This window comes from Trichomonas vaginalis, chromosome II, assembly GCF_026262505.1.
Source record: "Trichomonas vaginalis G3 chromosome II, whole genome shotgun sequence".
Lineage (NCBI taxonomy): Eukaryota > Parabasalia > Trichomonadida > Trichomonadidae > Trichomonas > Trichomonas vaginalis.
Window position 1 is genome coordinate 10,693,546 of NC_067204.1, and position 25,142 is coordinate 10,718,687.

General features: G+C 33.8%; 16 protein-coding genes and 1 pseudogene across 17 annotated transcripts, besides 4 other annotated features; 9 read left to right on the top strand and 8 right to left on the bottom strand.

Annotated features, from left to right (window-relative positions):
* Window positions 1–72: 72 nt before the first annotated feature.
* TVAGG3_0522000 (IQ domain-containing protein H family) lies at window positions 73–4,788 on the bottom strand (the record flags this gene model as incomplete). Its single annotated transcript, XM_001319861.1, has 1 exon — window positions 125–4,759. The coding sequence occupies one exon, from the start codon at window positions 4,757–4,759 to the stop codon at window positions 125–127; it is 4,635 nt and encodes a 1,544-aa protein (XP_001319896.1).
* Window positions 4,789–6,633: 1,845 nt separating this feature from the next.
* On the bottom strand, window positions 6,634–7,783 carry TVAGG3_0522010 (phosphoprotein phosphatase protein; the record flags this gene model as incomplete). The annotated part of the gene is made up of 1 exon (XM_001319860.2): window positions 6,650–7,777. One exon carries the CDS (start codon window positions 7,775–7,777, stop codon window positions 6,650–6,652), a length of 1,128 nt encoding a protein of 375 aa, XP_001319895.1.
* Window positions 7,784–8,311: 528 nt separating this feature from the next.
* Window positions 8,312–9,690, bottom strand: TVAGG3_0522020 (zinc ion transmembrane transporter protein; the record flags this gene model as incomplete). Its single annotated transcript, XM_001319859.1, has 1 exon — window positions 8,570–9,436. The coding sequence occupies one exon, from the start codon at window positions 9,434–9,436 to the stop codon at window positions 8,570–8,572; it is 867 nt and encodes a 288-aa protein (XP_001319894.1).
* Window positions 9,691–10,123: 433 nt separating this feature from the next.
* Window positions 10,124–10,232: a mobile genetic element.
* A 140-nt stretch (window positions 10,233–10,372) lies between these two features.
* Window positions 10,373–10,481: a mobile genetic element.
* A 120-nt stretch (window positions 10,482–10,601) lies between these two features.
* Window positions 10,602–10,663: a mobile genetic element.
* Window positions 10,664–10,673: 10 nt separating this feature from the next.
* On the top strand, window positions 10,674–11,570 carry TVAGG3_0522060 (protein of unknown function, DUF4106 family; the record flags this gene model as incomplete). Its single annotated transcript, XM_051237271.1, has 1 exon — window positions 10,674–11,570. One exon carries the CDS (start codon window positions 10,674–10,676, stop codon window positions 11,568–11,570), a length of 897 nt encoding a protein of 298 aa, XP_051095095.1.
* Window positions 11,571–11,769: 199 nt separating this feature from the next.
* TVAGG3_0522070 (uncharacterized protein) lies at window positions 11,770–12,123 on the top strand (the record flags this gene model as incomplete). Its single annotated transcript, XM_051237272.1, has 1 exon — window positions 11,770–12,123. One exon carries the CDS (start codon window positions 11,770–11,772, stop codon window positions 12,121–12,123), a length of 354 nt encoding a protein of 117 aa, XP_051095096.1.
* Window positions 12,124–12,953: 830 nt separating this feature from the next.
* Window positions 12,954–25,142: part of a mobile genetic element that runs on past the window's edge.
* TVAGG3_0522090 (protein of unknown function, DUF4106 family) lies at window positions 14,045–15,658 on the top strand (the record flags this gene model as incomplete). Its single annotated transcript, XM_051237273.1, has 1 exon — window positions 14,045–15,658. The coding sequence occupies one exon, from the start codon at window positions 14,045–14,047 to the stop codon at window positions 15,656–15,658; it is 1,614 nt and encodes a 537-aa protein (XP_051095097.1).
* Window positions 16,035–16,568, top strand: TVAGG3_0522100 (protein of unknown function, DUF4106 family; the record flags this gene model as incomplete). Its single annotated transcript, XM_051237274.1, has 1 exon — window positions 16,035–16,568. One exon carries the CDS (start codon window positions 16,035–16,037, stop codon window positions 16,566–16,568), a length of 534 nt encoding a protein of 177 aa, XP_051095098.1.
* Window positions 16,573–17,370, top strand: TVAGG3_0522110 (uncharacterized protein; the record flags this gene model as incomplete). Its single annotated transcript, XM_051237275.1, has 1 exon — window positions 16,573–17,370. One exon carries the CDS (start codon window positions 16,573–16,575, stop codon window positions 17,368–17,370), a length of 798 nt encoding a protein of 265 aa, XP_051095099.1.
* TVAGG3_0522120 (uncharacterized protein) lies at window positions 17,399–18,138 on the top strand (the record flags this gene model as incomplete). Its single annotated transcript, XM_051237276.1, has 1 exon — window positions 17,399–18,138. A coding segment is annotated over one exon (740 nt), but the record flags the coding sequence as incomplete, so codon positions are not given.
* TVAGG3_0522130 (uncharacterized protein) lies at window positions 18,203–18,634 on the top strand (the record flags this gene model as incomplete). Its single annotated transcript, XM_001319857.1, has 1 exon — window positions 18,203–18,634. One exon carries the CDS (start codon window positions 18,203–18,205, stop codon window positions 18,632–18,634), a length of 432 nt encoding a protein of 143 aa, XP_001319892.1.
* TVAGG3_0522140 (protein of unknown function, DUF4108 family) lies at window positions 18,671–19,090 on the top strand (the record flags this gene model as incomplete). The annotated part of the gene is made up of 1 exon (XM_051237277.1): window positions 18,671–19,090. One exon carries the CDS (start codon window positions 18,671–18,673, stop codon window positions 19,088–19,090), a length of 420 nt encoding a protein of 139 aa, XP_051095101.1.
* TVAGG3_0522150 (uncharacterized protein) lies at window positions 19,106–19,555 on the bottom strand (the record flags this gene model as incomplete). Its single annotated transcript, XM_051237278.1, has 1 exon — window positions 19,106–19,555. One exon carries the CDS (start codon window positions 19,553–19,555, stop codon window positions 19,106–19,108), a length of 450 nt encoding a protein of 149 aa, XP_051095102.1.
* Window positions 19,592–20,455, top strand: TVAGG3_0522160 (protein of unknown function, DUF4106 family; the record flags this gene model as incomplete). Its single annotated transcript, XM_001319855.1, has 1 exon — window positions 19,592–20,455. One exon carries the CDS (start codon window positions 19,592–19,594, stop codon window positions 20,453–20,455), a length of 864 nt encoding a protein of 287 aa, XP_001319890.1.
* Window positions 20,486–21,280, bottom strand: TVAGG3_0522170 (KilA, N-terminal/APSES-type HTH, DNA-binding family; the record flags this gene model as incomplete). The annotated part of the gene is made up of 1 exon (XM_051237279.1): window positions 20,486–21,280. One exon carries the CDS (start codon window positions 21,278–21,280, stop codon window positions 20,486–20,488), a length of 795 nt encoding a protein of 264 aa, XP_051095103.1.
* Window positions 22,160–23,096, bottom strand: TVAGG3_0522180 (annotated as a pseudogene). Its single transcript has one exon. A coding segment is annotated over exon 1 (937 nt).
* Window positions 23,271–23,936, bottom strand: TVAGG3_0522190 (uncharacterized protein; the record flags this gene model as incomplete). The annotated part of the gene is made up of 1 exon (XM_001295243.2): window positions 23,271–23,936. The coding sequence occupies one exon, from the start codon at window positions 23,934–23,936 to the stop codon at window positions 23,271–23,273; it is 666 nt and encodes a 221-aa protein (XP_001295244.2).
* TVAGG3_0522200 (uncharacterized protein) lies at window positions 24,535–25,128 on the bottom strand (the record flags this gene model as incomplete). The annotated part of the gene is made up of 1 exon (XM_051237280.1): window positions 24,535–25,128. One exon carries the CDS (start codon window positions 25,126–25,128, stop codon window positions 24,535–24,537), a length of 594 nt encoding a protein of 197 aa, XP_051095104.1.

A 25,142-nucleotide genomic window follows, 5' to 3' on the forward strand; every position in this document is an offset into this window, starting at 1 on the left:
CCCCCCCTTGATTAGAAAATGTTTAATCTCACATAATGCAATGATATTTATAAAAAAAAATAAATAATTTCCAAAAATTTCTTTTTACAAAAACAAATTAATATATATACATGTTAAATTATTCTCATTCTTTCTTCTCTTCAGCTTGAGTTTTAGTATTTTCTTCTTCAGGTTTGTTTTCATCGGTAGAAGGTTTGACATCTTCTTTATTTTCGATTTTGTTCTCAGTTTCTTGTTTCTCAGTTGATTCGTTTTGTTTTGTATCCTCATTTGATGAATTATCTGGTTTGCTTTCTTCAGTTTTAGCTTCGGAAGGTGTTTGCTCATTATTATTTTCTTCAGGTTTGCTCTCACTTTGAGTATTATCAGGTTTAGTTTCTTCGTTTTGTTGATTATTTGCTTGAACATCAATTTTATCTTTAGAATCAAATTTAAGAAGTTTTTCTGATGACTGATTAGGAGTTGGATGAACTTCTGGTTCAGGTTTCTTATCATTTTCGGGATTACTTTTCTCTTCTTGTTCTTTATGATCTTCTTCTTCTGTCTTTGTTGTTTTGTTTGTTGCCGTAGTTGAAGCTGAGTCCAAAACAACCAATTCTTTCAGGTCTGGCAAGTTTTCATTCTTCTCTTCTTCTTCCTTTGCTTCTTTCTCGTCTTTCTTTTCATCTTTATCTTTTTCTTGATCATCAACGAATTCTTCGTTCATTTCTTCATTGTTCTCTCCTTCTGGTAATGGATTTGCTTCTCCCTTCTTGATTCTCTTCATCAAAACAGTTGTGTTTAATATCTTTGTTGTTGTCAACTGGCCTCGCAAGAATTCCAAAGCTTGGATGTAAGTGAAGATGATGTTATGTGGATCTTCGCTTAAATTGTAAACATTCATAGCCAAACAGCAGAATGTATTATAGACTAAATGAATCAAAGCACTTGGAGACTCTTCAACAACGACAATACCAATTGTGTAAGGATCAATCAGATCATGAACAAATTTGATTTTTGTTCTAACAGGTAATCCAGATAAACTTAGTTTGTTGTACATATCATTGAACGACATTATCTTTGGAACTTTGAAGTTCTCTTGTACATAGATATATTTCTTATCTGAATAACAGTAGTGCTCATCATCGAATGCTGTATTAGTTTCATTTTCTGCGAGCCATTGTGACAAAATTTGGTTTTCAGAACAAATTCCAATCGAATCAATATATAAATTCATCTTGAATCTGTTCTCTTTGTCATCCGTTTGCTTGGCGGAATAGTAGAAGTTAATGGTGGAGTATCCATAGATCTCTTTAGCAGCAAGTTCTTTTGATATACTCTTGAGTTCTCCCATCAACTTTTTTTGCGGCTCCATAAATGCTGGATAAATCTTTGCGAATTCTTCGAATGCTGAGATATATAATCTCTCCCAAGTTGCTGTGATAACAGGTCTTTGTCCCGCAGGAGGTATCAGAATTGTTGCTGCAGGAGCTGATCTGATCATTTGAGGAGCAACTTCGATTACGCCACCTTTCTCCCAGACTTGTTGCAAGAAATTTTGAGGTTCTAAAGGAGGAACAGTGAATGTAATACTTGGTAAATCATTGAGAATGTTTTGTGCAACGAGTTCTTTGAAATGAGGATCTTTTAAGTCATCATCTGAAAGCATTGCTTTGTGATCTCTCATTTTCTCTAAAAGGGACATTTCTTCTGTTGCAATCCAAGCGAATTCACCAGTATTCAATCTCAACATCCACATCATTGCATCTAAGTTATCTATTGTTAACTGTGCAAGAGTTTGACACAAAGTAAATCTGTCGAAAATGACATCTGTTGCTTTGAACAATTGGCAACCTGCACTTTCGAATAATCTACGAATTGCTTCGTGCGAATTCAAGAGAGATACTTTGATAGGTGCAGGAGCAAACACGTGAGCATTTAGTTTAACAGAAACTTCAACTAATGAATGAGAAGGAGCCTTTGGACGAATAACTATCGGCAATGTTCCTGCGATATTTTTAATTTTTGATAAAGTTCTTGAATCACTTGCAATAACATCTTCGATAGGTAATGTCTTTGGTAATCTCTGTTGTGCAACTAAGAACTGAACTTTCTGATCACCTGCCTTTTGTTTGAACTCTTCTATTGTTGATAATGGCAATTGTTTTCTTGAGAAAATTATCAAAATAATACCATGATTTCTCAATTCAATCAATCTGCCGTATTCAATAGAAGAATGACCATCAACTAAATGGACAACAACATGAGGCATATCAGGATCGAACATACTTGAATCCTGTTGGATGACTGAGTATTTGTTAATTCTTCTATCGACTTCGACTTTCAAGTTCTTCTTCAATTGATGATAAGCAATCATTGCTCTGTACCATCTCTGGATGATTCTAACAGCAGCTCCTGTTCTTCTAATCATTCTTACTTCTCTTCTTGCATAGAAGCCTCTCCAAACAGACTGGATAACTGTTGCAGCCTTGTTTTCAGCATTAGGACCAACAAAACCAACACCAATCTTTGTGCATTTTCTTCTCTTTTTCTCAGGAGGAATATCAATGAAGCAAAGCATCAATCTATCTTCGGAAATTTCATCAGGATCGTATTGTAACAAATCTAAAACAGCATTTCCATCAACCATAACTTTGGAAAATCCATATGTATTGCATGCGTGTTTTAAGAGCTGGAAAACAACTTCGATTTGTTCCCAAACATTTGTATTTTCTCTTCTGAAATCTCTGTAATCTTGTGTATAAGTAAGTGGATCACCATTGATGAATTGCAAGCGTAAATGAGCTCTTCCTGATTGAATTGTACTTGATTTAGGTAATGGGGCAGGTGGTTCAATGGTACTGCGATCTGATTTCGGTGTTGGAGCCTTTTCAGAGTTCGTATCTAATATGTATAAATCTGGATTTTGAACTGGTTTGATTGATTTCGTGAAATCGTAAACGAAAGGCGAAACTGTGATCAAGCCATCCAATTGCTGTTTGACTGTTTGGTCATTGATAAGTCCTGATTCATTTAATTGATTCAAGCCATATTTCTTGAACAGTTTTGGATCTAAATCAGGAAGAGGAGCTCCAGGATCATGGAAATCTCTTTTAGGAAGTGAAATTCTTGGATTCTCTGGAATATGTCTTTGTCTTGTTGGTGTAACTGTTGTACAAACGCGCTGTTCAGGACGTCCGATTGGACCAATTGGTTGTAAATCCATAGAATCAAGTGTTTTCTCAAGATTTGGAGGTTTAACGGCTTCTAAAGGTGGAAGTGGTTTTGCTAAAGTTGATTTAACAATTCTCTTTTCATGAACAATTTCTTTGAAAGCATTTACAGGTAAACATCTTGATTGGCTAAGTCTTGCACGAACAATAGCTTGAGTTTTAAGTCTTAAATCTCTATCCGCGTTTTGAATTAATTCTTTAATTTCTCGATTAAGATCTTCTTTATTTCCTTTGTTATTCTTATATTTTTCTTTCAAATATGACATGTCATCTTGAAGTTGTGATAAAATCTGTTTAACATCTCTTTGATGAACTGATTCTGCATCATCTGATGGATGACTTTCAATCATTTTGTTCTTAGGAGTTGTAATGTTATCAGAGTTTGGATTAATGAACTGAAGAAGCTTGCAAAACATCAATAACCATCGAACAATTATCATATTTAATAAATAATCTTCATCAATTGCAGGTTTTGTAAATTCATAAGGAGGAATTTCTTTTTTAAGGAATTCATCATATTGGCTTGGATCATATAAAGGTTTCTTCTGCATTCCTTTATCTATAAGATAATAAACTTTTTGTAAATATGTGTTTTTCTGGTTCACAAATATCATTGTTTCTTTTGCAATTCTTTCTAGAGTTACAGTTTCTTTTTGTGATAATAAATCTTCTATTTGTCGCATTACTATGGTTTCATCTGCTTGTGGAACACTGTTCTTCAAATACTCCGTTTTGTTGTATTCATAAACATCCCCGTGTAAAGCAAAAGTGACACAAATTTTTGCCAAATCTTCATTTGCAATGTTATTATCATAATAAAAGATTCCATTTATAACATCTGCTATTTGCATGTATGGCATTCCTTTAGCAGTCAATGCAACTGACCATATTTGTTCTTCTGGTGCGAAATCGAAATTAATTACGAAATTTGTCAAAATTGTTTTGAAAATATCTTCATCTGCTTGTTTAAATTGATATCCTTTGTGCATTAAATCAATAATGAAGCTGATGCATCCGTTGATATCATCATAAGCTTTGTATTTTTTGTATTTTTCGTCAAATTGATAGTTATGATCCCACCAACGGTCTACGTGATCAACATTTAAGGTCTTGTCAAGAATAGTTGTTCGTGAAGTCTTGAGAATTCCTTCTGGTATTAGATATGTTCCTGGAATGAATTTTTCACGTGTAAATTTATCAAAATTATTTATTAAATGATACAAAGCGCTTGTTGCTGTAGTTTCGTCCATAGTAATGTCGTCTTGTATGTAGTTCATTTGTTCTGATGTAGCTTTTTGTTGTCGAAAGTCGTTTTTTCTATCATTGTATTTCATCGGATTTTTCAATTTAATTTGCTTGGCTTCACGATTTTTAATATGCACTTGAATAACTTCTTGGATAATCGGATTTTTAGGCGGGAGAAAACTAGTAAAGTTAGAATATTTGCTAGATTGCTTATCAATGAGTGAAGCTTGAGATTTAATGCTACAAATTGACGCAAAGGAGCCTCTCTCAGATGGCTTCTTTGGAATTTTAGTAGTACTCATTGATAAAATAGGAAAAAAGCAAATTAATGATTTTTTTGAGACACCTCATAGAATTAATCTCAATTTTAAATTTCGAATTAAAGCTAAAAATGAATTCGGATATTGTATAGAAAACAAAAAATTGAGTAATTGAAAAATATACGTTTTTTAAATTGGAACTTTAAAAAAGGGGGTAACTCATTTTTTAGACCGAAAAAGTGGTACCTGAGTATATCGATTCTGCTTTATCTGATCATCGAAACGGAATCCATCCACGTTATTAGTATGAAACAATGATACACTAGGGATTAAAGAATATTATTATTGCAAAAATCCAATTATTCGATATTTAACTCATCATATCTTGCATTAAAGTTGATACCTTTATTTTTTCGAAATATTACAACAGTAGCAACATTACGTATTGTCAATGATAGCCAAAGTACTATTTTGGCATAATAAATTTAAAACGACATTGAAACTACAGATTGACTAGTCATTCTGATATAGTATTATGAATACTTTCAGGCGATGAGATCTCAAATATCTTCGCTGAACTTCTGTTTGATCATGATATACAGATCGAATGTTGCTTGTTCTGTAGCAACAGTCACTAACTGATAACATGATTATGATAAGAGGTCTAAATGTGCGAGTTTATTACACATTATATTCAGATTTATTACCGAAATGCAAACCGCAATAAATATCTTGAACTTACCTGTGAATAAAATCATGATGTTGTTGATTATTTACTATATATTTACTATGGTTTCTAAACATGTGAGGCAAATCCTTAATTTGAACCAGAAATAATTTTATATTACTAACAATGGCTGGTTATCTATATAGAAATATATACAATATTTGATAGTAACCTATAACTGATTTATAATTTTCGAAAATATGCTTCTTTTCTATATCATTGAAAAATAATTATTTGATTCCGTTGTATAATTGATATATTTTAGTAGAAAAATTATAGAATAGCAAAAATAAAAGGGCTTTAGTGATTTAGAACACAAAGAAAATGTTTTGTTTTTCTCTAAATTTTAAATTTTCGAATTTTTTAACCTCATTTTTCCAAAAAAATCGAGAATTGAAAAAAACGTCCTCATTTTCTAGAGAATTGCTTTGACATTTTCTAAAATGGAAAAAATTTGGAGAAATTCACCATGGAGAATTTCATTCTAGGTATCCAAAACAATTGCTCTCAGTCAAAAAAGCTTCGAAAATTTTAAATTTTAATATTGTTTTTCATCAATCACTTAATATTGATTGTTTGCAGTCGATGTTATCGGATTCTATTAAATTCTAATATATTTGAACATACTATAAATCGTTTTTGAAACTTATTAAAATTTCGCTCAATTTAACAATACGCCAACTATCCTACACAGTTACCATTACCACAATCTCATTTTAAGAAGACACGATCTATAAAATCTAAGATCTAACGATTTATTTACCCAATTCGAAAAATATTTTTAATTATAAATCCTTATTTACGCATATTTTATATGCAGATGTATAAAGAAAAACTAATAAAGTGTTGCTTCAAAAAAATACCCGAAAGCAGCTTAATCAATAAAAAATTTACTTTCTTAACATCGAATTTTGATCGTCTTGAGCGATCTTTTCATTCTTTGAGTCCATATACACTATTACTATACTTCATATGTCAAGCATAAAGGGAACAATTTTGATCGATATCTTTGTTGTCGACGTAGTTTCCCCTTTACTTTAAATCTAGAATTTGCCATTAAAATTACACTCATGTATCTCTATGTAGTTTGTTTTGATAAATAGTATTTGCTCAATTGTGAATTTAAAAAATCGATTTCAAAAATATGGAGAATTATTAAAACAAACATAGATATTTATTAACATATAGAGTTGAAAACATATATTTCAATCAAACCTCAGATGATTACGCGGGTATCTTGCCGTTCTTGGCATTCCAACCTGAGAATTTGATCTTAACCTTGGCAATGGAACCATAAGCATATTCTTTTTGATTTCGAATTGCTTGGCTGTAATTGAGAATGGAATAACAGATATTTCGCTCTCAAAAACTGTACTTCTATTCACAGGATAGAAGGAAGTCTTTTGCCTTATTAACTGTGGGCGTGGAGGTAGTGAGAAGAACTGCATTTCAAGGTTTTGGTTCAAAAATAGCAATCCGCATCTGTTGTCTAAAGCATCAACGTAATTTGAGCATGAGAATACGGTATAAACAAGTCCATCAAGAGCTTTTTGTATACCATTCTGAACGCATTGATGACCTCTAAGTACCGACAATAAATTATTCTTCTTTAAATAGTCACCTACTAATGTAGAGCCATAAGAAATACCTAAACCTCTTGTACTACGAGCGTACGTCTTAGTTTCGCTTGTTGGGTCGCTCCACATAAGATCAGCAAGGAGTTTATCATCACAGGTTTTAATTGGGCGCTCCATTTTTTCGATTTGAGCTGTATCATTAAGGTCAGGAGAAATTCCACCATGAACGCAGAAAATTTTATTTTGAATAATGCAAGAAATTGGTAACCACTCGAAGGCTTTGTTCATAATGTCGTATAGATATTGTCCGTTTTCAATTGCTGACATTTCATCGAAAAATCCGTAAACGCTGTTAACGTCTGCAAATTCATGATTTCCTCGAAGTAGAACAACGTCATTTGGATATTGACATTGTAACGCAAAAAGTAAAAGAACAATCTCATATGAAAATTGGCCACGGTCAACGTAATCACCGAGAAAAACGTATCTAGATTGAGGGGGCATTTTGGCCATCGAAAGAATTCTGATTAGATCATATAAATTTCCATGGATATCTCCGACAACGTAGCAGGGAGCATCAATTCTAACTAAAGAAGGCATTTTTTGAAAAACTCCCATTGCTTCTTTAATTAAAGCCTCTGCCATTTCCGCACAGATAAGTGGTACGGGAACTTTGTATCCTAAGATATCAGTGTTGTCTTCTTTGTAATTTTCAATCAAAGGCATGAAGGATTTGAGAACTCGTAACGAAGTCATTGATCAAATAAATATAATTTTTTGAAAATTTTTATTTCAGTGAGTCCTCACAATATAGAATTCTGATACACAATTGAATGGTCTATAGAAAAGTTGCCTTCAATTATATATTCATAAAATATATTGTTGGTAACTAAATAATAATGTACATATTAAAAAAATTAATATTTCGGATAAAACGTTTTATGAAGTTGTAAATGCCTAAACTTCAATATTATGCTATTCCATAGGTGGATATAAGATGCCCTAGCATAGGGACGTATACTCAAGAATTTGTACGGCTTATTCATTCTTAATATCTTATTATTTTGATTGACTTTTTAGCTAGAAGTGTTATTGAAAATTAATTCATTTAAAATATGAATTAACTCATTAATTCCAACCAATTCGAGCTAATAAATAGGCTTCAATGCCTTATTTACAAATCAAGAGTTATAGAAAAAAGCAACAGTCTTGATTTTGCACAAATTTCTTTTGTAAAATTTTTAAGCATTTAAATATTCATTGATATTTCTTCATGTGATAGCTGATTAATGAAAATTTCGGATAATTTAGGAAAAGTCCCATATTATGACTTTATAGTTGAACCTTATTCATAGCTTAAACACGGAATCGATGCGCAATTAGGAAAAATCATAATATCTTTATTCACAAACAAGATATAAATACATTACTTTTAAAATAGAGAATTAGAACATTTATCGCCCATATTTTAATTTACATTGATGCAAATCATTAAAACAAATCAATGAAATGATAAAAAACAAAAGTAAAATCAGTTCTTAATTTCAATTACTCATAAATTGTTTCGATACCCGCAATAAAGAGCATCCACAATACTCCACCGAAAAACATGAAGAAGTTCCAGCATTTTTCCTTCTTACTTAATTCTTTCTTCTTTGAATAAAGATTCTTCCATTCGGTGAATCCTACGTATAGGAAAGATCCTGCTGAAAAGGCAGAAATGATTCCAATGGTCTGGTCACCTGACTTCTTGTTTACGTACATACCAATAATCGAGAATATGGGAGTAAGCAAGGAATAAATTATTGTAAGTACCCAATATAAAACTTTTTTAGGTCTGTCCTGTATCATGAATAGACCTAAAGCAAATGCTTCAATCGGTTTGAAACCAACCATAGCTAGATAAAATCCAATAGTTGGAGTTAATTTTGGCAAAATACCGAGGCCAAAGCCTTCAATGAATGAATGGATGCACAAGATGATGTATAAAGACCATTTCTGGATTGTAAGATAGTTCGTACCGAATAAAGGAGGATCGACTGATTGAGCATCACTGAGCATACTTGGTGTTCCGTCCATTAACGTAATAGAGCTTTCATCTGGTATTTCAGATTGAGCTTCTTCGTTGTCTTTCTCTGAAATTGTGCAGATTGATATCAGTGTAAAGATTACATATGTTGATATAGCAACAGCTGGTGCTAATGGATAGTGTAATTTGAGCTTTCTGATACTTAGAAATGCATCATCAAGTAAATGCACTATACCTGCTCCGAGAAAGATTCCACCAGCGAGAGATTCACCTCTAACCTGCCAAGTAGCTTTCCTAAAGAATAGAGGACACGATAAACCTGCAATTGCGGATAAAAAGATTAAAAATGATCCGATGTATTTAGCCAATAGGATCCAACTTATCATTTTTATAAAATTTGCCATTTTTGATATTCCGTATATAGATATGATTGCCTATGGTGAAATGAAATTAAGGCAAGGCAGGTGGGGCTTCCAGGCGCGTTGCGCCCTCTAGCCCATAAAAAATTTCTGAGGACGAGCCAGCCGGTGACTTTTTTGTAGAGCACTCAAAATAGTATAACTTTGTCCGGACAAGTAAGGGTCTATCGTCGCTACAGGAAAAGTTACAGGCGTTCCAAGGAAGTATACTTTGAGAAGCCTTTTTCCCCTTATAGAATGAGATAGGACGGTTATTTTACAAAACTGACAACACTTTGACCGAGTAGTTTTTTGTGCTGAACAAAAAGTGTCATATAAACATCTGTCAAAAACCGCTTCTTAACTTCACTTAAAATGCCACGTAAGCTACGTAAGAATATACGTAAGAGGAAGGGAGCATTGAAACATCCAATAGTAAAACTGAAACCACAACAACAGTTGCAACAACAAATAATGAATGACCCCACTATGTTGCAACAAATGTCAAGCTCTTATATACGAAAAAAAGAGATCTGACATTGTGTCAGATCTCAGTAAAAGTGACATTTACATGTCAAAAAAATAGAATGAGTTTAAGTAATTAAAATTGAGGGTGAGAGTAGTATTGTATGAAATAATATCTCTCACCCTCCAATTCATCCTATGGCGCCGAAAAAATTTTGGTGAAATGCGACCACATTTCACCAAAATTTCTCGGCGCCATATAGAGAACTAGAGCCTGTGAGGTACTGATACTATCCATGTACCTCGCAGGCTCTAGTTCCAAGCCAAAATGGCTAAAAATTGCCCGCAATTGTTCACATTGCGGGCAATTTTTAGCCATTTTGGCTGGGAATTGGAGGGTGAGAGTAGTATTGTATGAAATAATATCTCTCACCTCCAATTCATCCTATGGCGCCGAAAAAATTTTGGTGAAATGCGACCACATTTCACCAAAATTTCTCGGCGCCATATAGAGAACTAGAGCCTGTGAGGTACTGATACTATCCATGTACCTCGCAGGCTCTAGTTCCAAGCCAAAATGGCTAAAAATTGCCCGCAATTGTTCACATTCCCATCTTTTGTTGGTAAGACGAAGAATATGAAATAAATTATGAAGAAGATAATGATGAATAAAATATCACTTTTTATATTTTTGACACGTAAAGGTGTCACTTTTCTGTCAAACTGTTTTTATCGTTTTCGTATATAACAAAGCAACCCTATGCTTTTAAACAGAGTTATTGGTGCACAGAGTGGGGGTTTAAGAGCGGCACTTTTAGCGAAAATGGCAGGCTATGGTGGAGCTGCAGACGGAACAGCTTATAACCCTCAAAGTCAAATGAATTTGAGTTCACTCAAAAATCAAATAACAGATGTCAAAAAGTCAAACATAGACATACAGAAACAAATAAGTGAAAACGAAAAGAAACTAGAATATGACAGACAGACAAAGAAACTCAATGAGTTAAACGTAGAGAAAAAGATGAAAGAAGAACAACTGAAAGAACTAAGTACAGAGGAATATGCGAAAAAAGTGTCAGAAAAAGCAGCAGAAGTAGCAAAAATGGAACAAGATGTTATAAATTTGAAAAACCATACTACTCAATATAAAGTACTGAAAGATGAAGAGATAAAACAAAAAGCCATGAAGACATATATGGATAGCGATGAGTATAAAAAAGAAGTTGAAGCAAATGTAAAGGCAGAAAAACTTTTACAGTTGCAAAACCAAACCGTACAGTATGAAAACTTAGCACAAGAAAGTAAAAATAACGACGCAGCCATGCAAAAGGCAATGAAAAGCGCAGATATTATAAAAGCTAATAATGACTGGTTAGATGCCCAAGCCAACGCTAAAGCAGCCCAACTTATAGGGTCAATAAGGACAAAAATACAAGCGGATGAAGACAGTTCAAATGAAGCTTTAATGAATGCTGACTTTAAGAATGCCTTCGAAGCTCTTCATAGTAAGGTGAAACTAGTGAACGACTTCTCATCTGAAAAGAAACTGAAGTCTGAAGGTTTCGACAAAGAGTTAAGAGAAGTAGCACAAAATATGACGAAAATAACAGATGCAGCAACGAGACAGGCAGTTCAAAGTGCCTATGATGCCGTTTGAGCAGCTGTTGTGGAAAGTCAAGAAAAAGAGTTACAACAGACCAAAACAGACCTAGTAAATGCTTTCTTAAAAACGAAAAGTCAGGTAGGACATTATGCTGCAGATGGAACATATGTGCCAGCTGGTGGAACTTATATACCACCAAACCCTCCAAGAGAAGCACCTGCACCAGGACTACCTAAAACATTTACATCGTCACATGGACACAGACACAGGCATGCACCAAAACCAACACAACAACCAACAGTTCAAAATCCAGCACCACAACAACAACCAACAGTTCAAAATCCAGCACAACAACAACAACCAACAGTTCAAAATCCAGCACAACAACCAACAGTTCAAAATCCAGCACAGCAACCAACAGTTCAAAATCCAGCACAGCAACCAACAGTTCAAAATCCAGCACAACAACCAACAGTTCAAAATCCAGCACAGCAACCAACAGTTCAAAATCCAGCACAACAACCAACAGTTCAAAATCCAGCACAACAACCACAAACAGAGCAAAGACATAAAAGAAGTAGAGAAAAAGGAAACCAAGAATTCTTAAAAATGCTTAAGGAAGATTATGGTTACCCAGATACTCTTAACTTTAGTGACAGATATAAAGAAGCTATTAGAAAGTTCAAGGAAGGAAATACTGACCCGAACCTATTTAGCTTTATGATTCAGCATAAAATCGGATATAATCTCAAACCTGGAAAATACAAGCTCGCAAAGGGATATGATTTAATAGCATATCATCCAAATGACATGGATGAATTTACTCCGAGATATTGGATGTCAGAGCTAAATGATAATTCAACTCTCTTCATGAAACGCGTAAAAAATAGAGACGGAACGAAAGAAGAAAGGTTTATGAGTCCGGATGACTTAGATAGGGAACTTGTTAAAAACGGTCTCGGAATATATGAAATGCCAGCAGATGAGGTACAAGAAACTCAACAGGAAGAAGTTCAGATACAACCAGACATGGAAGAAATAGTTCAGCAACAACAGCTAGAAGAGCCTGAAGGAAACGAACAAGTTCCTCCTTTGGAAACTAACTTCACAGAACTAGATGAAGATTTGGAACAGCCGAAAAATCTTGACCCTCAACAAGAGTATGAGGAGAATATGGAATCTTTCCAAGAGTCTAAGAAAAATTCGGCTGACATAGTAGAAGGATATCGAAAAATGTTCACCGACATACAAAAGACTCCAACATCAGATGAAAATATTCAGCATAGAATGGAAGTACTGAAAGAAAATGTACGCAAATACAATAATCCTTTTTACTTACGACCATATAACGTTCAATCTTTGGCTGAACTCGGTGAAAATAAAAGGTTAAATTTCAACAAAACATATAGAAATGAAACATTGTTTAAAGTTCATTCAGAACCTAACCAATATGGAAACAAACCTACTTTTGTTTCTGCAGACTATGGAACTACAATGAGATGGGGTCATAAAGCTAACCCGGATAGGTGGTTCATAAACTTACAACCACAATTCCAAGAAGTTGTAGACGCAATGGAAGTGAATGGTGAACCAGATATAACGGGTATTTTCAGCGCGGCTTTAATGCCATTGAAAGATATGAAAGATGCAGATATTTTGGACCAGTATGAAATGAACATGGCTGAGGGAAATATAACACCTGACGTTCTAGAACATTTATCTCAAAGAACTACACAGAACCATAAAGATGGTATATTTGGTGAAGAGTTTAGAAAGAGAGTTAGGGAGAGAGAAGGAAGAGAACCTATTGTACATGATCTTGCAAACGAAAGTTTGCAAAATGTCATAAAAACTTACTTTGCAGACAATGAAATGAGAAGGGATGAATATTTAAGAAAACTCAAATGGACAGTACCAAATGAAATGTTAGTATTGAAAAACATGTTCCATGACAAAATAAAACCAACTACAGAAATAAATGACGCAAGACTGAAACGTTGGGTAAAAGCTTTCCCATTCACAAAAGATATTATTGGTTACATGGAAAGAAAACCAGAATGGCTACAAAAACATATATTTGGAAACGAGCTTATTCCATATGGACAAGCTCTGTTTGAAGAGCTTGAACCGGAAACTCAGGAAAGAGTCATGCAAACAATATGCGAAGACTCAAATACAAACTATGACAAAATCTTTCTAGGATATAGGTTACCTGAGATGGGCGGCCAGAGCCCAAAGGCAAAAAGGACATGGGAAATTTACAACATACTAGGTGAACATGAGGCAAAGATGCTACAACTTGAAGCAGAGGGCAAGTTACCAAAAGCGACACCAAAGAAGAAGAGAAGAGTAGAACAAAGTGAAAGTAGTGAAGAAGTAGCTTCATCTAGTGAAAGTAGTGGCAATGAAGGAAAAAGAAGAGTTAAAGATTCAGTTAAAAACTCAGTCAGGAAGAAAGTAAAGCTTGGTCCGAGTGGGTTCTATTATGACATATAAATCCAACTATTCTATATTTTTACCCATATGAAATGTACGCCGCTCAGAATATAACGCCAACAGTTTTGGATGCCATGAACGGAAATGTTTCCGAATGGTATAACGAATGCGACAATGCCATTAGAAGGTCAGAAATAGTTCCTGGAACTTACGAATATACAACTGCTGTTTCTTATGGAAACGTAGGTGAGTTTGGAGAAGGTTCTTCAACAACAGTAGATATTGCTTGCGACAGGTTTCACATTATTTCTATTGACAACTCATTCTTATACGTGGAACAAGACATTGAAATAAAACCTTCTGCCAAGTTGTCTGACAAGAAAGGTTGCAATGGAATTTTCTATGTCGGATACCAATATGCTCCAGAAGTTTTCATGGGATATAAGATATATTCTAACTCTGACTTAGTTCAAACAGTAACATGGGCAAACTATGAATGGTTCGCTTTGAGAAACTCAGTACAACCACAAGCTAGAGAACAAACAGACCAGTATGCAACTATTGAGAAAATAAGAAGACTTGACCCTAACGTTCCAGGAGTTTATGTTAACCTTTCTGGACAAACTGCAGCAGCAGTAACCAAAGTAAAACTGAAACTTAGAGTTCCTTTGTCATCTTTCCTCATCTTCAGGTTTTTAAGATACTTGCCAAACTGGGCAGGAAAAATTTCTATCGAACTTACTCCAAGCAAAAATAACTTAGTCATTGCACCAACACAAGACCCATTCACTATTGAAGCCAAAGCAACAACTCAGGAAACATTCGCTGCCTTTTGCAAAAACAAAGTTGACTTAGACTTTGGTTTCTCAAACTTCAACAATGAAGTAAACTACTATATGAAGGATAATGGTGGTGCAAACGTATGGGACCCAGTTAAGTTCACATGCGAAAAATTTGAATGCAAGAGAATAGAAAGCAGACTTGCCGTTTATATGTTGGACCCAGATATTTCAAATGCTTTAGCTGCCAAATATATTGCAGTTCCACTTATGTTCCCTATACACCAAATATCTGTCAAAGACTTTGCAGGTGAAGTTGGAAACCAAAATCCAGGAGCCGCAGGTGCAAGAACAGATATTGCTTTAACAACTGCAATGAAACATGCAGATACTATGTTTGTACTGTTCAGACGAACTATAAATGACTATTCTTGTTTCTACAACCCTGGTATTAAATATCATATAAACATAGATGGCAAATATTATCCAAGAGAAGAATATTCTACAGTTGAGGATATGAGGTCATACAACTTGATATTAGATGCTATGAACTTTAACAACAACTTCACAATAACTATTAACCCTGAAATGCAAAGTTCTATTATGCCATATGTGAAAGTATGGACTCATACAGGAGGTCAAAAAACTCAATATACAAATGGAGACCGTTCAAACTTTTGGCTTGGCATTCCATTTGCTGACTCAGAAGACTTTATGGGTGGTATTTCAACTGTTGGTACAGTTCAAATACAATATACTGGTGAAAGAGACGGTCCAGATGAATTGAGAGCAAAGAAGTTTACAAAACCAATAGCACTTTTCACGGAAGATGCTCTTTTGAAGATTCGTTCGATGAAGCCTGCTGGGGCTCCTCAGATTGGCATAACGACAGCTTCCATCGAGCAGATTTTGGCAGCAGGTCAGTAAGTTGTTCTTGAACTGACTTCTCTCCGTCAAATATTGACAGTACGCCAGTTTTGACATAATATTGTAAGATAAACTTACCTTTAGAAATATCTGTAAGTTTTGAAGTTATATTTTTGTCTGCTTCAAGAACTTTCACCATTTCAGTTATACCAACTTTCTTTGCTTTATGAAAATATTTAGGTTCAGCAAAGACTGCTATTCTATAACATTTTCCATTGTTTGTGTAAAGAACTATTCTGTCAATGTATTTGTATTGTTTGTGAGTATAAACTTTGTTCTGCTTCAATTCAATAAGATATCCGAATACGTCCATCTTTTTATTCTAAGTAAAATGTCATTTCCGAAAAATAGAAGCGTAAGTGTTTCAAAAGGTTTAATGGCGGTGGCAGATGTGAAGTTAAATTCACCAACTCAAACAAACAGTCAAAGTGTTATTGTCAATGTCAAAGACAGAGATGTTGAAGTGGGGAAACCATACGAAGACGAAGATGGTATAACAATTGTTCCTGTAAAAGAACCAACATATCCTGAAGTTAACAGAGACTTAAGTTCTGTTGCAGATATTCGAAACGACTACCAACAACTGAAAGACAAACTTCAAACTCAGGAGAAGATTTGTCAAGCTTTAAGTATAATGTTAAACTTGGTCGAACACAACCCTGTAAAAGTGAACTCATATGTCATTGCACCTCATGAAGTTTTGAAAGAACTATTGAAACTTTTGACAGAGGCAGACGATATAAACATCAAAGAAATAGAACCCGACATTGGTTGCTGTGGTGTTTCATATAATGTCATTGACAAGATATACGTTATGAAAGGAGGTGAAACGTTGAACTTAAAATATAGTTTCCCAGACGTTATAAAAATATTTGACGACCACAACATTTCATTAAAATTTATTTGCTAAGTAAATGGCAGAAGACATAATGGTTTATACTATTACGACTAAAAACCCTGAGTCATATAATTCTATAACAACAAACTTACAAAGTCCTCAAGGACGATATTGTAAACTAACCTTAAACACAATGACGACTAAAGCCTGTTTTGCTCTTTTGACACCAGAAGACTTTATTGTTGTGAATGGTAAAAAATACTCCTTTGAAGATACTTACTCAGATATACCACCAACAGGTTTTGTTGACTTATTTAATACTTTAAGTACGGGTGTAACATGTGCTGCAACTAGAGCAGGTTTCATTATGTTTGGATGTCCGACTGAGTTTACTATTAATGATATGAGCTATAATACAAAACTTATATCTGGTTTTTACTACCAACAGTTTCCTATAACAGGAAAAGGTGTCATACAAGGAATGTCTATTCCATTGACATTAAGCACACCAATCTTATATATTGTTTCAAACTTAGGTTCAAAGTGTTATTCGAATGTCGACAGAAACTATTATGACCAAAAGATACTTATGCGTATAAACAATACTTTCTCTGCTGGTTTGCCTATTGTTCATTCGAATGCAGAATTTTCAACCTTAGTGAACTCAAACACTTTGGCAAGTATAACGTTGACATTAGTTGACGCAAACTTTGTTCCTGTAAAACTTTTATGTCCTATGTATTTGTCAATGACGGCAGAAAGTTTCGAATTGGAAGATGCAACTGGTGAAAGTATTGTATTACAAGAACAACTTCAACAAAAAATAGCTCAAGAACAACAAATGCAACAAATGGAACAACAAAGTCAAGAATAAAAAATAATATTTTTTTATTCTTATAAAAATGTACAGAATAGATGTTTCAGATTTTTATGACTTCCAAGCATTCAGAAATATGTGTCCATTTCGAGACTATAACAAAGCAGTCGAGAATTTGAAACGTTTAGTCATTTATGTCGACTCTGCCCCAGAATGTTATGTTATGAAAGAATGGGATGTAGTCTTTAACAAACCTAAAGCGACAATAGTTTCAGAACAAGAATGTAGACAGAAACTTAAGAAAATAAAAGTCGTACAAGTTGGCATGAAGATGTTAGATGCTTGGGATATCTTATTGTCAAAACTTGAAGATTTTTCAGTTCGTGGTATAAAGTTTTATACACCTTCTCCAAACTTCTATTCTATCTTCACTGGATATAAATATGAACAAGTAGAATGGAAAGAAAATATTATAGAAGCTTGGTTAGACCATGTCAAAGAAATTATATGCAATGGAAACGAAAAGGTTTATGAGTATATCTTATGTTGGTTTGCAAACATCTTACAACATCCAAGTGCTAAGAATGAAACTGCTCTCATTATAATTGGAAAACAAGGAACAGGTAAGAACACATTCTTTACAGATATCTTATGCAAACTGTTAGAAGGTTATTCGAACCCTAATATGACAAACTTAGAAAACATCTGCGGTAAATTTAACTCTTCAATTGAGAATATGAAACTTATAGTTTGCAATGAACTTCAAAGTATAGATACAACAAAAGTTTTAAACTCAGATGCTTTGAAGAGTCTTATAACAGATAAAGTTGGAGTTGTTGAAAGAAAGTATAAAGACTCAAGAGTTTGTGAGAATGTTGCAAACTTCATTATGGTTTCAAACAATGCTGTTCCGATGAAGTTAGAAAGTTCTGACAGAAGATATGTAGTTGTCAGAACGTCAGATTCTCATATGCAAGATACAGAATATTTTGACGCTTTGTCAGAATATTTGACACCTGAGTTTTACAACCATTTGTTTTCATACTTTATGACATTAGATATTTCAAAGTTCAATCCAAGACAAATTCCACATACCGAAGAGAGACAAACATTGTTAGAAGCAAACAAGAGTGTATATGAACTGTTCATAGAAGAAAGCGACTTTGAGTGTTTAGATGAAAAGTCTTTATATGATGAATATAAACAATATTGTCAAGAATATGGTTATATGGCAGCTTCTAAACGTACATTCTTGGCAAATGTCAAAAGTCTTTTAGATGTTCAGAATGGTGTATATACAAAGAAAATTTTTTCTGAGTAAATTTTAAAAAAAATATTTTTTTATCCGATAGAAAAGATGACGAAATATATTTCAGTAAACAAGTACATGACAGAAGTCAAAGATAAGTTAGCTCCATTCGCATATTTGAATGTTTACTTCTACAATTTTGAAAAGTCTACATTTGACAAAATTTGGAACATTGCACCAGTGAAGTTTGCAGTCGTCAGAAAAAGTGGTGCAACATTTGAAGACTTAGAGATAGAAGGTTTGTTAACAGTCAAAGAAAATTTTGACAGAAAGTTCTCAAAACTTGAAGAAGGTAAAGCATACAAACTTGTTATACCTTATGAACCAAAGAAGACAGATGACTATGAATATTATGTGTCTAAAGTTGTAGAAGTTCAAGGTAAATTGGGTAAAAAGCTATTAGAGTCTAAGCCAGTGTTTACTCCTAAAGAGGAAGAGAACATTGACATTGACCCAGAAATGTCTTAAAATAAAATTTTATTTTTACATGTCAAATTTCTTTTTCTCTGGAACTGGTTCAGGTTCTTTCTTCTCTTCTACTTTTTTCTCTTTCTTTTCTTTCTTCTTCTTCTCTGGTGGAGATATGTCAAATTTCTCAGAACCATATCTATGTAAAAGTTCTTTGTCCTTTAATAGCTCTTCTATTCTGTTTTCTATTTCATCTTCAAGAACAGCGCATGTGTCTTCTTTGCATTCTAAGAACTTTTGTTGGACTTCATCTTTCCAATCGGCGTCATCTCTGTCAACAAGTCTGTCATTGACAAATTTTAAGACTTCTCTGCTTAATGTTTTATGGTTCTTGTCATATTCCCAGAAACAGAACTTTAGAACAAATTCATCTTTCTTGTTTACACTATGTAAGGTTTTATGGTCTACAGATGTTTTGCTGTCGAAAAGCTTGTCTCGAATATAGATAGCGAAATCGCTAGACATTTTCTAAAAGATAAAAATTTTAATTTTTCTAAAAATATGTTAGAAAAAAAGTTTGCTGACATTGACAAAAAATTTGAGAATGTTTTAAACAAGAACAAGAGGAAGTTAGAAAATGCTCAGATAAAGCCTATACATGAAAAGTTCTTATTTGCTCAGAATGGTATAACAGGTCTAATTGCACCACCTGGGTCTGGTAAGACTTTCACTTATCTTAAAATGGCTGCACAACAACAAGAACTAGATGAGAAGAACCCATTCTATGAGTTGGTTGTTATTTGTTCGACTTCTGGTCAATTTGACCAAACCGTCAATTCGTTCAAAGATATTATAAAGAAGTCTAAGTTAGTATGTATAAAGGATACTGAGTTGTTAGATTGGATAAAGAAGTACCAAAGAAGGGTTTTGAAGTACAATGCTATAAATGAGTATATAAATTCTAAGTTCAAAGACCCTAATGAGGAAATGCAGAGAATATTAGAGAAGAAACACTTCAGAAACAAACAGAAAGAGATAGAATACATTTCGAAGAAATTGCAATCTTACGATTGGAAAACGTACCCTCATAGGTGTCTTCTTATCTTAGACGACTTTGCATCTCATCCTTTGTTAAAGAAGAGAGAACAAGACATGTGTCGAATTCTTAAGAAACTTAGGCACTTTAACATTTCAGTCGTAATATGTGTACAGACAGCCAAGAGTTTAAGTAAGGATGTTAAAAGAATACTTACTGACATAATACTTTTCCCCGGATTGTCCGAAGACAATTTCATGGAACTTATGAAAGAGTCCATGGCAGGTAAGTTTGACAGACATGAACTATGGGAGAAGTACAAAGTCATACAAGACCCTCATACTTCTTTCAGAATTCATATCTACGCAAACAAAGTTCAAATTGTGTAAATGGTCAAGCTTGAAAAATAAAGAGTTCATCTACCCTACTTGTTTGAAGTTGTCAAAATACTCTGTTATTTTTTCCTTTAACAATGGCAAATCTTCTTTGAATGTAAGTATTGTACAACCTTTAATATCATAGTGTGTTTGAGGTAACGTATCTTGAACTATTTGTTTCACATCTTCATTCGGAGTCATTGAAATCGGTAAGTTTTCGCGATAGAACCAATTTCTGTCAGATTTGTAAATCTTAGCAAGGTCGTAAAAGCTTTTGTTGTTTCTTCTGACTAAATGCAACATAACCATGTCACTGTCTTCCATATCTTCAGTATAAATCATATACTTATAGTTCTTTTCCTTTCCTTTTGGTACCGAACGTGGTATTCTTTTCTGAATGCTTTTGTCTTTTGCTTCAAGCTTGTTTTCCATCTCTTTTCTCATTTCTGTATGTAAATCGTCAAGAAGTTTGTAAATATTCCAAGCATAACGTGGTGAAGCCCACATTGCAACTGCATTTACTAATAGTCTATGTACATACCAACCTCTCAAACCATTTGGCAAATTTTTACGATTTTCATGAGTTTTAGGCGACCCCGAAAAAAGTCGGTCTCGCTGTGCTTCGCTCAAAAGTTCTTGTGTGCTTTGGTTTTTGAACCAATCATCTGTATGTTTGGTATCTGGAAAAAAACAAGCCGTCAAAATACTTTGCATTTGGTACATATCGTCTTTGACCGAACGAATTAGACGCAATTGTTTGTTATATTGTATGCATTCATGTTCTTCATTTATAGCTTCATGGACTATAACTGTTGTTGTGTTCTCTTTTGTTGACATATCTGTCTTTATATTCCGGATAAAAAAAATATTTTATAAAAAACTAACTTTATTTTTTCTGTCTTAAGGAAATGTTAAAAATTCATGGTTACATATTTGAAAAGAAGTCACGAACAAATGAAGTCGATAAGATTCAGCACAAAATTCTGAATCGAATGGTGTGTCATACATGTCAAACCGTCAAGAATTGAAGGAGATACGCGGCTATAAAGATTTTGGACATTTTCTGACACACGCCCCGGGGAAAAGTGACAAAATTGAGAGAAAGTTGTTCCCGGACCAAAATACAATAATGTCAAAAAGTGACAAAATTGAGAGAAAGTTGTTCCCAGACCAAAATACAGTAATGTCAAAAAGTGACATTTGTAAAGTTGGACGATAGGATTTCCTGAAAAAGTGCAAGATTTGTCTTGAAAAAATACAAGATTTGTCTTGAAAAAATACAAGACTTGTTCTGAATCAGGACAATTGTTCTCAAATTTGAGAACTTTACAAGAAAAACCGACTAAAAAGTGGAAATCTTGTTCTGAAAAAATACAAGACTTGTCTTGAAAAAGTGCAAGACTTGTCTTGAAAAAATACAAGACTTGTCTTGAATCAGGACAAGACTTTACAAAATGTAAACTTTACATAACCATTTCTATCGTACATGATATTTAGTTGACATTGTAAACTATCTTCATGTAAAGTATGGCGGTTTGAAACCATCGGGAACCTTCACTTTTTTGACGAACTTTCCGCAGCAATTTTTAAAATTTGTGAAAACTCAACGGTTTGACACATGCCCTATGTCATTTTACTCAGAATTTTGTGCTGAATTCAGCAAAAATAATTTTTAGGGTAGATGGGTATATCTAACCTCATTTCTACCCTCATTATTTATAACCGTTTTACATGGTAAACGTTATGAATTCGTGAGATTCTAAACAGTTTTGTAGCTTCTATTTCTTCGCTGAGGATATCAAAAGTTTTAACAATGCCGAAGGTTTCTTTATACTTCTTCTTGACGTCAGATAGAAGGAAATCGTCAGCAGTTGGATAGTTTTTGTTCAGAAATGCTAACATGTCCATTTTATTTTCTGCTGGTTTTTCTGCTTCTTTCTTTAAGTCTGCATAGTCGTTTCTCATACGTTCTATCTCTTTGATGGAGTAGTTATATTTCCTCATTGCTGCTTTACATTTTGAACATTGCGGATTCATTTTTGCGTTATACATTGAAATTTGACCAGCTAGAACAACCAAGGCGTCAATGGTTTTCTTTAACTCAAAGGCTGCTGGTTTTATTTGTCCATTCCATACTTTACCTCTTCTATCTTTATCTCTTATCTGCCATACACATTTTGCAACTAATGAAACAAAGTTGTCGTATGTCTTCAATTCCTCCGATTTATATATGTCAGAGATGTTCTTATATACCATATCGCAATCTTTATCCATAACTTTATGGTTGCAATGATATCCTAGAAACTCAGAATATACCTTTCGTATGAACTTCTTTATTTCTACTGAGTCAGTTGGTTTCACTTCTATTTCATCGAATTCAGGAATAGTGAGCTTTTGTTGTTGGATTTCAGGCAATTTGGGTAAATGGTCAATAATGTCCTGCATGTCATAAGATATTCTTCATTTCTTCATCCTGTGCGGTACAGTCTAAATTACTTGTTAAAAGTTCTTGCTTTATTCTTTGTATTTCTGTTACAAAACTATATGAAGAAGGAATGAAGCTTTTCATCTCTACTAACATAGATGTTGGATTCATGACTAACGAGTTTGGTGCTGTTGTTTGAATTGTTGTTCTGCCGATTGTTGAAATCATATCTTTTATACAAAATAAAAAATAAATAAAAATAAAACTAACTTTATTTTTTCTATCTTAAGGAAATTCATGAAAATTCATGAGGGTAGAAATGAGGGTAGAAATGAGGTTAGATATACCCATCTACCCTAAAAATTATTTTTTGGTCATTTATGACAAAAATAAATGGTTCATTTACTCACAATATTTTTGTACAAAACGACCCCAAACTTTTAACTTCTTTTCTGCAGCTTCTAATGCTATCTTAGCGAGTTCATATTCTCTAAATTCTCTCTTTAAATCTTCTTGTTCCCATTGGTCTAGTTCGTATGGAGAATCTCTATAACCATAACATATCTCACGTTCATGTTCTAATTGTTTTTCGCGCATTTTTCTAACTTCTTGTTCGAACAAAGGTTTAGCATTCTCTACTGTATCTTCAAGTTCTTCTTCATCTAATTTCTCATGAACTTTCTTGTCTATGGAGTCCATAATATCTTTGACATAAAATGCATACTTTACAGAGCACCATTCAGCAACAAAATGAACGAGGTCAGGATGTATGTAAATACCTTTGAATTCATTTATAACACCCTTAGTAAGCTCATAAAATGCTTGTTTTGAGGTCGAGCCACTTTTGGCTCGACCGTATTCTTTCAACCAAAACTCAAGAATTTCCTGCATTTTAGCACTATTGAGAAATCTGTTTAAATAGTTTAACTTTCCTGCTTCTCTTGCCATCTTTGTTGCATTAATGTAACCATCCTTGTCTCTACGTAAGACTTCAATACCGTTATAAGTGCCTTTTGTGAATGTTTCGCCATTAGATTTGTTCGTGAATGTTTTTGCTTCGACTGACATTTCTGTTCTTACATACAAAATAAAAAAATAAATAAAAATAAAACTAACTTTATTTTTTCTATCTTAAGGAAATTCATGAAAATTCATGAGGGTAGAAATGAGGGTAGAAATACCCATCTACCCTAAAAATTATTTTTGGTCATGGGCTATGCCCCGCCGCTTTGCGTCTTTATGTTAAAATAAATGGTACCATTAATGATATCATGACTGTTCTCGTTCATGTCTGATTTACATCTAATGAAAAAGTTTAGAAGAATTTTCTTATTCTTTCTGGCATATTTTTGTCTTTCCAGTACTCCCGCTCTAATGGTCCCAGATGTGTTGGCTTTGACTCTCTCAAGTTCTTTGCAAAGCGCCCATGGATACAACTTCCAAACAGAGAGAGTCCAATTCCACGAATTATACAAATTCTCAGAGTACTGTTCCACTTCTCGGGTCAGCCGTTCTACATAACCTCAGAAGGCGACATCCAACCAGTTCAGTAAACATCTCATTTTAACTCACCTTTTTATGTTTTTTGTGAAAGTGTCAAAAATAAATTGTTTTCATGAGTTTTCTACGATGTTAGAAAAAATGTTATTTTCTAATATCTTCACATTCAATACTTTTTCAGCACTTTTCCGTAGTTATATATGAAAGACAATTCGAGATAAAAGTCATAGTACAATGGAATAATATGTTGCACACCATTTGTTGTGAACCAAACTTGAAAGTCAGAGAAACTGTTACTAGGTGGTTCGTAGAATTTAGAAGCAAAGTCATAAAGGTCCTTACCAATACATAGAAAACTATTGTTGCTTGAACTGAAACTTGCATGACACATAACATTTTGAGGGTCAAACACGTTTCTATAAACCATCAAATCTGCTGGTGGAAGTATAAATTTAAATGGACCATCTGGTGGTAATGGTTCGTTCTGGTTTAGTAACCGAAGAAATTGTGCCCAAGAACGTTTGTCTACTTCCCAAAATAAAAACTCTGTATCTCTTGGAGGGTTAATTTCAATCTTTTGAAATGAAACGGTGGAGTTCATCTTGTCATATTCTAGTTTCAGATAGTATGTTCCATTTAGTAAAGAGTCGTATTTTTCTTGAAATTCCCAATAATATTTGTTCATTTGAGTTTGAAAGTCATCTAGAGTTTTCTCAAGACTTTCGTCTGAACGAACTGTAAAGATTCTCATGTAATGCATGAAAAATAGCGTGA